At 42.3% G+C, this 12,732-nt stretch overlaps 1 protein-coding gene across 2 annotated transcripts in view; it reads left to right on the forward strand.

The window, feature by feature from the left end:
• ZCCHC17 (zinc finger CCHC-type containing 17) overlaps positions 1–12,732 on the forward strand; it is a 60,291-nt gene that overhangs the window by 37,740 nt on the left and 9,819 nt on the right. For both annotated transcript variants that reach the window (XM_047792983.1, XM_047792984.1), the window contains exons 6-7: positions 4,766–4,866; positions 6,754–6,899. In XM_047792983.1, coding sequence (XP_047648939.1) covers positions 4,766–4,866; positions 6,754–6,899 — 247 coding nt within the window. The remainder of the gene's footprint in view (positions 1–4,765; positions 4,867–6,753; positions 6,900–12,732) is intronic.

The following is a 12,732-nucleotide window of genomic DNA, read 5'->3' on the forward strand; positions in this document are numbered from 1 at the left end:
GGCAATAAGGACAGAAAGGGAGACGTGGGCTAAGCGACACGTTTGTTGAATTGAGTGTTAGGTGGGATACATGATTTGGCTTATAGTATGTTTTAATTCACAGAGTGATGGGATTTATAATGAGGGTTTACTTAAGCTCCAACTCAAACCCACTTGAAACTCAGCTCTACAAATAGGACATCCAAAAGCCATGGAGGTCTTATGACTTAAATTTATGTCCTCAAGATGCTCCTTGATTTTTTGTTTTGTTTTTTGTTTTTAATTTTACCTTATTGTAGTGAGAACATTTAAGGTGATAGCTACCCTCTTAATAAAGTGTATAATATAGTATTGTTGATTGTAGGTACAATGTTTTACATTAGATCTCTAGAACCTATTCATCTTCCTTAACTGAAACTTTATGTCTGTTAATAAGTAACTCACCATTTCCTTCTCCACTCTCCTCACCTTGGTTTTTGTAACTCCAGCTTCACTCTTTGAATGGACCTTCTAGGGCAAAAGCTAGGGATTTGAATAAGATTCTTCTAGGGCAAAAGCTAGGGATTTGAGTAGACGTTTTCAGAATTAAACCATGTGTTTGTCTGGTCTGTTCCAGCTGGTAACAGAGGCTATTTAAATGTAAATTAAACAGGAGTTCCCATTGTGGTGCAGCAAAATGAATCCGGCTAGGAACTATGAGGGTGCGGGCTTGATCCCTGGCCTCACTCAGTGGGTTGAGGATCCCGCATTGCATGAGCTGTGGTGTAGGTTGCAGATGTGGCTGGGATCTGGTGTTGCTGTGGCTGTGGTGTAGGCTGGCAGCTACAACTCCATTTCGACCCCTAGCCTGGGAACCTCCATATGCCACAAGTGTGGCCCTAAAAAGACCAAAAAAAAAAAAAAAGGTAAATTAAACAAAATTTAATAATTCGGTTCCTTGGAGTTCCTCTCGTGGCTCAGTGGTTAACGAATCCGACTAGGAACCATAAGGTTGCAGGTTCGACCCCTGCCCTCACTCAGTGGGTTAAGGATCCCGCATTGCCATAAGCTGTAGTGTAGGTTGCAGATGCGGCTCGGATCCCGCGTTGCTGTGGCTCTGGCATAGGCCAGCAGCTACAGCTCCGATTCGACCCCTAGCCTGGGAACCTCTATATGCCATGGGAGTGGCCCTAGAAAAGGCAAAAAGACAAAAATAATAATAATAATAATAATAATAATTTGATTCCTCAATTGCTAAGTACATTTGAAGTGCTCATTAGCCACAGACATAATTAATCAGCAGTACAGACATAAATTTATAGAACATTTCCAACATTGTAGTCTCTTGGACAATGGTTATGCTAGTGAGCTCTCTGCAGATACAGAGAAGAATATGACGTAGACTTTACCTTTCAGGTTATGGTCATGGTACAAAGGGTGAGGCAGAATGTAAACAAATCTAGTAAAATAAAACAAGTAATTAATTCTGCCTTGGTAGCAGGGAGCATTATTTGAACTGAACTTTGAGGAATGAACAGAATTTGGAGTGTCTTTATCCTGCTTCTTCTCTTGAGCCCGTATGTCCCATGGAACTTGGCTAAAATATGTAAAGTGAGTAACTTTGTTGTGCTTTGATATTGTTATCCTGCTTATCTCTGGGTAACATGGCTCTTTTGGTAGAATGTGTCTCTGTTTTTGCTCTACTCTGTAGAGACCTTAGAAAATTTTAGATGGAGTCAGAGTTCAAAGTTAAAGACATTTGGAGTTCCTGTCATGGTGCAGCAGAAACGAATCTGACTAGGAACCATGAGGTTTCGGGTTCGATCCCTGGCCTCGCTCAGTGGGTTAAGGATCTGGCATTGCCGTGAACTGTGGTGTAGGTGGAAGACGAGGCTCGGATCTGGCGTTGCTGTGGCTGTGGTGTAGGCCAGCAGCTACAGCTCCGATTAGACTCCTAGCCTGGGAACCTCCATATGCCGTGGGTGCGGCCCTAAAAAGACAACAACAAAAAAAAAAAATTAAAGACATTCACATAAAAATACTTTGCTTAAAGAACAAATTTCAACAAGCATTTATTGATGCTGTTGCTTGCTAAGCCTTGGGCTACGATGCCAGGAAAACAAATACAAGTAAGATATTTTTTAAAAGGACCTACAGTCTAGGGAAGAAACATAAGTATATGATGTGATACATGCTAGGATTGAAATATGTATAGGATACAGTTAGAATTTGAAAGAGTGGTCAGGGGTGATACTTTTTTTTTTTTTTTTTGCTTTTTAGGGCCACACTAGCAGCATATGGAGGTTCCCAGGCTAGGGTTCAATCAGAGCTGCAGCTGCTGGCTTACACCACAGCCACAGCAACGCTGAATCCGAGCCACATCTGCAACTACACTACAGCTCATGGCAACAGAGAATCCTTAACCCACTGAATGAGGCCAGGGGTCAAACCTGCAACCTCATGGTTACTAGTAGGATTGTTTCTGCTGCATCACAATGGAAACTCCTATACTTTTCTCTTTTTTTTTGTCTTTTTAGGGCTGCACCCACAGCATATGGAAGTTCCAGGCTAGGGGTCAAATTGGAGCCATAGCTGCCACCACTGCCTTAGTCACAGCAACTCAGGATCCGAGCCGAGGCTGTGACCTACACCACAGCTCACAGCAATGCTGAATCCTTAACCCACTGGGTGAGGCCAGGGATATAGAACCCACATCTTCGTGGATATTAGTCAGGTTTGTTAACCACTGAGCCATGATGAGAACTCTTTTTTTTTTTTTTAAGAAGTGATTTTTTTTTTAATTTATTTTTATTTTTTTTTATTTTCCCACTGTACAGCAAGGGGGTCAGGTTATCCTTACATGTATACATTACAATTACATTTTTCCCCCAGCCTTTCTTCTGTTGCAACATGAGTATCTAGACAAAGTTCTCAATGCTATTCAGCAGGATCTCCTTGTAAATCTATTCTAAGTTGTGTCTGATAAGCCCAAGCTCCCGATCCCTCCCAAGAAGTGATTTTTTTAATGAAACATTTTCTAAGAGTGCCTATTCTGTGCACATACTTTATGTTAAAGTAAAGGTGAAATACTAAGAGCTATGACAGCTGGGGCACTTAGACTTAGGTGGTAGGAATGTAATTGGTGAACACTATCTGGCAATGTCTACTAAATCGACGCCCTACAACCTAGGAGTTCCACGTCTACCTGGAACTAGGCATTTCCCAACAGAAACGCATACGTGTATATATGTTCCCCAAAAGATATGTGCGAGAAAGTTCACAGAAGCACCCACTATTCATAATAGAAATTACTCAACTACCCATCAACAGCAAAATACTTTACAGTAATGAGAATGAGTGATCCACAACTACACACAACAGTATGGATGGATCACAAAGTAACAAAAGGAGCTAGACTCTGAAGGGTCCATACTCTGAGTCCGTTGATATAATTTACAAAAACAGGTAAAGCTAATCTATGCTGTAGGAAATTAGAACAGCAGTTATCCTTGGAGGAGGCATGGTGGCTAGAGGGGCTTCTGAGGTGCTGGTGATGTTCTGCTTCTTTATCTATACTGGTTCCATGAATATTTCAAATTGTGAAAATTAGTCAAGGAGTTCCCACTGTGGTGCAGTGGGTTAAGGATCCAGCATTGTCATGGCAGTCGCTCAGGTTGCTACTGTGGTGGTGGTTTGATCCTTGACCTGAGAACTTCCACATACATGCTGCAGGTTTGGCCAAAAAAAAAAAAAACCAAAAAAAAGACAAAGAGAAAAAAATCAGTCAAGCTGTGTACTTATGAACACTTTTCTGTATGTATATTATACTTTGCTCAAGTGTTTAGAATTTTTAAAAAAGTGTTATGAGAGGAGTTCCCGTCGTGGCGCAGTGGTTAACGAATCCGACTAGGAACCATGAGGTTGCGGGTTCCATCCCTGCCCTTGCCCAGTGGGTTAACGATCCGGCGTTGCCATGAGCTGTGGTGTAGGTCGCAGACATGGCTCAGATCCTGCGTTGCTGTGGCTCTGGCGTAGGCTGGTGGCTACAGCTCCGATTCGACCCCTAGCCTGGGAACCTCCATACGCCGCGGGAGCGGCCCAAGAAAAGGCAAAAAAGACAAAAATAAATAAATAAATGTGGAAAGATCACGGTCAATTTAAAAAAAAAAAGTGTTATGAGAATGTGAACAGAGATTTATTCTGGCTGAGGAGCTCAGGGAAGAAGACTTGATAGAAGAAGGGGCAGTGATTGAGCTGAGCCTTGAAATGTTTGGGTGTGGTCAGGTGGTGAGATGAGTGTAAAGAGGGGAAGCAGAGCATTTCGGAAAGAGGAAGCTGCCGGAGCAAAATCAGTGACGCATCTAGGGAAGGTAGAATAGCTTGGTGTGGCTCGAGCATATTGTATAAGTAAAGATGAGGTCGGCAAAGTAGGTTAGAGGCAGACTGTGAAAGGCCTTGAATACCTTGATTTTCTAGGAGGTCTTTGGAGGTCTTTTAAACCCAGAAGTGACCTTGTAAGGGTTGTAGGGGCTTAGCAAGGTGGATAATTATATCTTCATCCCTAGTGCATCAGTGTGATGGAATCTAGTCTCATTCATAATTATTAATTCAAAGCCTTATCCTGAGTGAAAAAATTGTCTATTTCATGTCACTGCTTTCACTGCCTGTCACCTTATGCTCAGTGCCTTTTCTTTTTCCCTTCTACTGCTAAAAACAAAACAAAAAACCAACATACCGTATTAACTTGTATAGTATCTCTGGCCACATCTCTTAAGAGGGCCAACAGTCAGTATCCTTTTCTTTACAGGCAAGAAGAGAGGCGGAGGAGGTCCTTCCAGGATTACACTGGGCAGAAGATCACTCTCGAGGCTGTCCTGAACACTACCTGCAAGAAGTGTGGCTGTAAAGGTAAGGCAAAGCCTCTGCCATTTCAGTTTTTCTCTCCTTATAGATAGACCCTTTACTGGATGAGCAAGGCCACCTAATGTGAGTTTTGTTCACCCTGATCTTTAGCCAAGTGTTGGCCTCACCTGCTCATCAACTGGACTCACATCAGAGTTCATGGCTTTTTTTTTTTTTTTTTTTTCTTTCTTTCCCCCTTCCTTTCTTTTTCGGCTGCACTCAGGGCATGTGGAAGTTCACAGGGTGGGGATCGAATCTGAGCTGCACCTGCAACTTAAAGCTGCGGCAATGCAATGGGCATTTCTTAACCCATTGTGCCACAGCAGGAACTCTCTCAGAGTTCATAGCTTGATGCTTGTTCTTTGTCTCCTTGCCAGATACTGTATCACCACCACCACTCCCCTCCATCCACAGGTGATACCCTGCCTGGAAAAGATCCCAGTGTACTTCCTCAGGAAGGATGAGAGTGTTGGATTATTACTAACACTAAATTTTTATCTCTAAGGATCATTATTGTTCTGTTACAAAAGTTAAGCGACTTGGAAATATACTCCTTAAGGATCCTTTTGTGCTTATTACTTTTATCTCTTTAACTTCAGAGTTCTGAATACAGTATCTTTTTAGTAATGAAGAATACAGGCTAGTCGCTTCCTTTTAGCTCTGTTTCCTCAGGTTTCTTTTAGTCCCACTCAAATATTAAAGAGCTCTTTCAGCCTGACTTCCCCTGTTGGAGTTATGAGAGGGATTGCCAGCTTCTCATTTTCAGAGTGACCTCAGTTTGTCACCCCTTCTCCCTAGCCTTCCATCCACCCTGCTTTTGATTTTTCTACAATGACTGGTAGCAGATTTGTGCCCTGGTTGAGGTTGAGGGGCTTAAGTCTCAATTTATCATTAATGCAGAGGGAGAAAGGGAAAAAGAAAATTTATAGAATACTTCCTCACAGGTATTGTGGGAACATTCTAAATATTTGCAAGACTTTATGTTGTATTCTCCTTCTAGGCATATCCTGCTTCTGGACTCCGAGTTGCAAAATAGTTTACAAATAGCTTTTTGATGATCTTTTTGTGCCCCTGAGACAGAATCTACAAAAAGCTCAGACAAAACCAGCTGTGTAACATCTGTCAAAGGGCCCCTTCATAGCACTATAGGCTCAGGCAGGGAGGGTGGGGTTCTCTTACCTTCAGCTTGTGTCCACCAAGTGTTACATGAGGCAGAGAAGAATAATAATGAGAGATGGAATTTGGCCTAGGCAGACCAAAGGTGGTTGGTTTTGGTGCAGCAGAAAGAGCACAGGGCAGGGAGACATGAGACCTGGGGTAGGTTTTAGCTCTCCTGCTATCTGTGTGACCTTGAGATACTTTTCTACTCTGGCTTTCATATCCTTGGCGAATGCAGTTTTGGATTTGATGATCTGTCAGGCCCTCGCCAGACCTGACAGTCTGTGAATTGAGTGCCCCTAGTGACTGTGCCATCTCTGTGTGTTAGCTTGAATCTGAGAGCTGCCTTCCTGTCTGCTGCTGAAGAGCTGTCGTCCTATAGGGCTTGGCCTGCCCCTCGGCTCCCTATACTAAGTAGTCTGCCCTCTGGAGCAGCCTTTCATGTCAGGAATAAATTCCAAATAGATCTTTAAAAATTGCTCAGCCCACTTGCTAACAGAGGACCGTACAAGCCCGTACCCTCACATCCTACGCCATCTCCAAAGTAGTGCCAGTGTTTCCCACAGCTCTGGGACTGGGTGCTTGTCTGGCTCTGGTTGAGTGAGCACTGCCATCCAAGGTGACAGAAAATCTGCTCTGAATGCAACAGCTGCTCTGAATGAACTCAGTAGTACCTCCTGAACCAGTGAAGAGACTGTCTTTTCCCTCCCTACCTTGTCTACCTCCCTTCTGCAGGCCACTTTGCGAAGGATTGTTTCATGCAGCCAGGTGGGACCAAGTACTCTCTGATACCTGATGAGGAAGAGGAGAAGGAAGAGGCCAAGTCAGCAGAGTTTGAAAAGCCTGACCCCATGAAGAATTCTTCTAGAAAAAGAAAGAAAGTGAGTGGTCTTGCTTTTATTTTATTTATCATATGTTTTGAGTTTTAAAATAAAAATATATTTTTTGCAGGAATTTTAGAAATACTGGAAAACATAAAGAACATTAGGATCTCTTGTAATCTTTCCACTCAGACTCTTACTGTATTTTTCATATATTCCAATATTTTTTCTAAGTAGACATACACAGACATACATATATATATATATATATGTATGTGTATAGCTATGGAGTTCCACAAGGAAACTCCAAAACAGACATTGTGATGTAGAAAAAAACAGTGCATTTGTAGCATGCAGCCCAGAGAGGAAATTAAAAAAAAAAAAAAATCTATAATAGTTTGATCAGAAATAGTTGTTCTCTTGGAGTGGCTCAGCAGGTTAAGGATTCAGTGTTGTCATTGCTATGACTCAGGTTGATGCTGTGGTGCAGGTTCGATTCCTGGCACTGGAACTTCCACATGACGCAGGTGTGACCAAAAAAATAAAAAAATTAAAATTCTCAACAGCATACTAGCCAACCTATGCATCAAGACCAGGTGGGGTTTATCCAAGTAATGCAAGGTTGTGTCCGTGTGTGAAAATTGATCAATGTACTATATGATATTAATAGAATAAAGAACAAAGTCCAGTGTGTTTTTTTAAAAAAGGAAATAGTTGTTCTCATGTAGTGTAGGGTTTTTCTGATTGTGGTGAGTTATTAACATTGGGGGTTCCAGTTTTATTATTTATTTATCTATTTATGTATGTATGTGTGTATTATTTATTTATTTAGTCTTTTTAGGGCTGCACCCTTGGCATGTGGAGGTTCCCAGGCTAGGGGTCGAATCGGAGCTATAAGCTGCTGGCCTACACCACAGCCACAGCAACACGGAATCTGAGCTGCGTCTTCAACCTCCACCACAGCTCACGGCAACGCTAGATACTTAACCCACTGAGCGAAACCAGGGATTGAATCCGTGTCCTCATTGTTCCTGGTCAGATTTGTTTGTGCTGTACCACGACAGGAACTCCTGGTTTTATTTTTTAAAGATTTGGGGAACTTTTGTTGAGTGGTCATTTTGTACTAGACATTGCAAACCTAGAAATGTAAAAACTGATAAGGTCCTTGTCCTCAGTAGACATGATCTACAAATTATTTTTTTTTTCTTCTTCTTTTTTTTAATGTCTTTTTAGGGCTGTACCAGCAGCATATGGAAGTTCCCAGGCTTGGGGTCGAATTGGAGCCATAGCTGCTGGCTTATTCCACAGCTTGTGGCAACCCTGGATCCTTAACTCACTGAGCCGGGGGCCAGGGATCAAACCTGCATCCTCATGAATACTAGTCAGGTTCTTAACCCACTTAGCCACAATGGGAACTCCTATCTTCATTTTTTTTGGACAAAGAAAAAGGCCCCAGTGTACTATTATGAGAATTAGTTTAATAATTTATTGATCTGTATATTCTCTCCCTGGATGATCACATCCCTCCTAGGATTTCAGCTCCTGTGACTAGTATCCCACTGGTACATTGTTTGTGAATTATTTAACTTTGTTAAGCCATGTTTTGCAATTTTCTTTTCTTTTCTTTTTTTTGCTTTTTTTAGGGCCGCATCTGCAGCATATGGAGGTTCCCAGGCTAGGGGTTGAATTGGAGCTACCAGCCGCCGGCCTACGCCACAGCCACAACAACGCAGGATCTGAGTCTGCAACCTATACCACAGCTCACAGCAACGCCAGATCCTTAACCCACTGAGCGAGGCCAGGGATCGAACCTGAGTCCTCATGGATACTAGTTGGTTTCAGTACTGCTGAGCCTCGACAGGAATGCCCGAAGTTTTCTATTTTTGCAAAAAATGTCATGGGATTTTGATGTTACAACAGATCTAAAGGTTACTTTGTGTAATACTGACATCTTAACCATGTTAAGTCTCCCAATCCATGAATATGGATGATTTTCCATTTATTTATATTATCTTAAGTTTTTCAGCAATTTTATAGTTTTCAGTGTACAAATATTTTTGCCTCCTTGGTTAAATGTATCCCTAAATATTTTATCCCTTTTGATGCTGTTGCAAATGGAATTGTTTTCTCAATTTTATTTTTGGATTGCTAATTGTTAGTGTATAGAAATGCAACTGATTTTTGCATGTTGATTTTGTATACTATAGCTTTTCTGAAATCACTTATTAGTTCTAACAGGTTTTTTGTGGAGCATATTAAGATTTTTTACATATAAGATCATGTCTGCAAACAGGTAATTTTACTTCTTTAGTAGAGCTGTATTTTAACTGTGACTCTATTTATATGTGCCACGCCTTTTTCATTCTCTTTTAATAACCTTTTGGGTGGCATTTGTCAAACTCCTAAAGTGATTGTGTAAATATCTCATTTCTGTAGGCCTTTGGTTATGTTGTTTTTGCATTGCTTAATACACCTGGTGAAATTAGTTATTGGTTTGTCTCTAAAGCTGCTTTGGGATGTGTATTTCAGTTCACAAAAATAATTCTTTTTTTTTTTTTTTGTCTTTTTACCATTTCTTAGGCCGCTCCTACGGCCTATGGAGGTTCCCAGGCTAGAGGTCTAATCAGAGCTGTAGCCGCCGGCTTACACCAGAGCCACAGCAACTCGGGATCCGAGCCATGTCTGCAACCTACACCACAGCTCACGGCAACGCTGGATCCTCAACCCACTGAGCAAGGGCAGGGATCGAACCCGCAACCTCATGATTCCTAGTCGGATTCGTTAACCACGAGCCACGACAGGAACTCCCACAAAAATAATTCTTAAGGATCTGCTAGGTATGAGGTCTTTATGACCTGCTTAGTCAACCCATTATCCTACCCTCCATCCCTCTTCACTTAGTAGAGAAGTGGTCTGATGAACAATGGCAGTAATAATCATTGTACCTTATTTTTTTGTACCTTATTATTTTTTAAGGTACCATTGTCTATATGAACTTATAACTCATGAGTCCTCTTTGATTAAAAAGTACTCTAGGAGTTCCCATTGTGGTGCAGTGGTTAATGAATCTGACTAGGAACCACGAGGTTGTGGGTTCGATCCCTGGCCTTGCTCAGTGGGTTAAGGATCCAGCGTTGCCGTGAGCTGTGGTTGTAGGTTGCAGACGCAGCTCAGATCCTGCTCTGCTATGGCTCTGTCGTAGGCTGGCGGCTACAGCTCTGATTCAACCCCTAGCCTGGGAACCTCCATATGCCGTGGGAGCGGCCCTAGAAATGGCAAAAAGACAAAAAAAAAAAAAAGATACTCTAGGGAGTTGAAACTGTAAGACTTCCCCCTTGATGCCCACCCACTGTTTCTACCAAGATATCATCTAACATTGCCTTTTCACCTCATTGTTAATCCCTTTAACTGTCTTTTATACCTTTTATTGTTTTGTGTTTATAGTTTTAAGAATATGTTCGGAATTCCCTTCGTGGTGCAGCAGAAGTGAATCCAACTAGGAACCATGAGGTTGAGGGTTCGATCCCTGGCCTCACTCAGTGGGTTAAAGATCTGGCGTTGCCATGAGCTGTGGTGTAGGTCTCAGATGCGGCTCAGACCCCGCGTTGCAGTGGCTGTGGTGTAGGCCAGCAACTGTACCTCCAATTGGACCCCCTAGCCTGGGAACCTCCATATGCCACGGGTTCAGCCCTAAAAAACAAAACAAAACAAAAAAACAAAAAAAAATATATTTTTTTGTTTCATTTTATACTTACACCAGTCCTGTGTGGTAGCCAGAGTAGATATTATTCCACCATTTTACACAATAGGAAAATGGAAATTAAGAGAAATTATTTCACCCAAAGTCACAAAACTATAAGAGATGGTGCTGAAATAAGAACTCAGTTCTTCAGATTACTAACTCCATATTCTTTTCTATATTGCACATTTCAGCTATTAATTCATTTAGCTCTTCAGTTATTTACTCACCAACTGTGTATCTACCTCATACATGTCGATTGTGCATTATATTAGGTGATCAGGACTCATAAGGTCAATTTTTGCTCTGTTATCAGCTACCTTTAGCAGTCATCCAATGTTCTATTGATCTTCTTCTGTTCACAACCATAAATCAAGATTCCGGGCCTCCTGTCTGTTTCCTTTGCCCCTGTAAATCTTTGATTCCAACAGGAGGTTGACTTTCCTTTCCAATACAAACTTCTACCTGAGATAGATATTTTGGAGTGTTCGAGGGTAGCAGATTTGGACATGTGTACCAGTACTAGTTAGTTCTGGACTTCCCAGAACTAGAATCAGGAAGTCAGAAACAGGCTATTGGGCTCGCATTTCTTGTTTCTTCACGAGATTTATTCATTGAGAGTTTCCTGGTGGTCTAGTGGTTAGGATTCAGCGCTTTCACTGCTGTGACCTGGATTCAATCCCTGGTCTAGGGACTGAGATCCCACATGAGCCGCTGCACACCACAGCAAAAAAAAGAAAAAAGACTGCTTCATTGTCCCACTTCTTTCTGCAGTCTAGTAGAAGAGAATGTCTAATGTAAAACCTCCAAGACAGGTGAAGGTGCTAGGAAACCAAGAACAGCCCAGGGTAAAGAAAGGGTGTCACCTATTCCCAATGGTACCTGGCACATATAGGCATGCACCAGCTACCTTGGAATAGATAGGCTCCATAGTCTCTTTGGGGTCCTTGGCTGAGTCCTGCCCTCCTGAGTTTGGAGAGTAATAGGGACTCACTCCTGCTGCCACTGGTAGGTAATAATGAAGGGATCAGGGGCAAGAGTAAGAGATCTTCCTAGCTCTAAGCCCTCCACCTCTTTTTATCAGACATTCAGGAATCGAATGCATGTCCTTGTCCAAAAATGTAGTGTACTTCAGTTTAGTTCTATATAATACCCATTCAGTACCATGACAGTTTTTATCCCAGTGTCTGAAAATTGTAAGTCACTTTTGTTAGAACAAGAGGGAACTGTGTGTTGCAAATGGAAATGGGCTTTGAAGACGTTGGTAAAATAGGAATAGAGGTTTTTGTAGTGAAACTCTGGGTAATCTTTCCATGAACCTGTGTCTGTGCTTTGCTAGCCTCTTTCACTTATCATATGCTGTCATGGGTTTTCCTGAATCAAGCTGTATTATGAGGAAGCATTTGCCTTGGGGGTCAGGCTGCCCACTTTAGTGAAATTTAGCTATATTTGATCCAGAATATAATTTTCTTCTTTTTTCCTTTTTTGGCTGCCCCATGGCGTATGGTGTTTCTGGGCCAGGGATCAAATCCAAGCCACGGTTGCAACCTACCTCGCAGCTGTGGCAACGCTGGACCCTTTAACCCACTGTACTGGACTAGGGCATCAAAACTGCATCCCAGCGCTGCAGAAACACTACCGATCCTGTTGCGCCACAGTGAGAACTCCATAATTTTCCTCTTTTGATATGGCCACTATAATTACTCTTTGCTGTACTATATATAGAAGAATGGAAATAAGAACGTCATCCCTTGGCTACAATGCAGGCTCTGTTCTGTTGTCTAGAGAACTTCTGGTGTCTATATTAGAGGTTGCCAGTCCTGGGCCCATTTTGCTGGAGCACAGAGAATTGTCAGCTGTAGCATGCTCAAAAACCTTCAGTAATGCCGCTTCTGTGGAATAAAGTCCTTTATTCCTTTAAGAGTTTTCAGTCTTGGAGTTCCCCTCTTGGCACAGTGGTTAACGAACCCGACTAGGAACCACGAGGTTGCGGGTTCGATCCCTGGCCTTGCTCAGGGGCTTAGGGATCCATTGTTGCTGTGAGCTGTGGTGTAGGTTGCAGACGCGGCTCGGATCTGGCATTACTGTGGCTCTGGCGTAGGCCGGTGGCTACAGCTCCAATTGGACCCCTAGCCTGGGAAGCTCCATATGCCG

The sequence above is a fragment of the Phacochoerus africanus genome, chromosome 8, assembly GCF_016906955.1.
Source record: "Phacochoerus africanus isolate WHEZ1 chromosome 8, ROS_Pafr_v1, whole genome shotgun sequence".
NCBI lineage: Eukaryota > Metazoa > Chordata > Mammalia > Artiodactyla > Suidae > Phacochoerus > Phacochoerus africanus.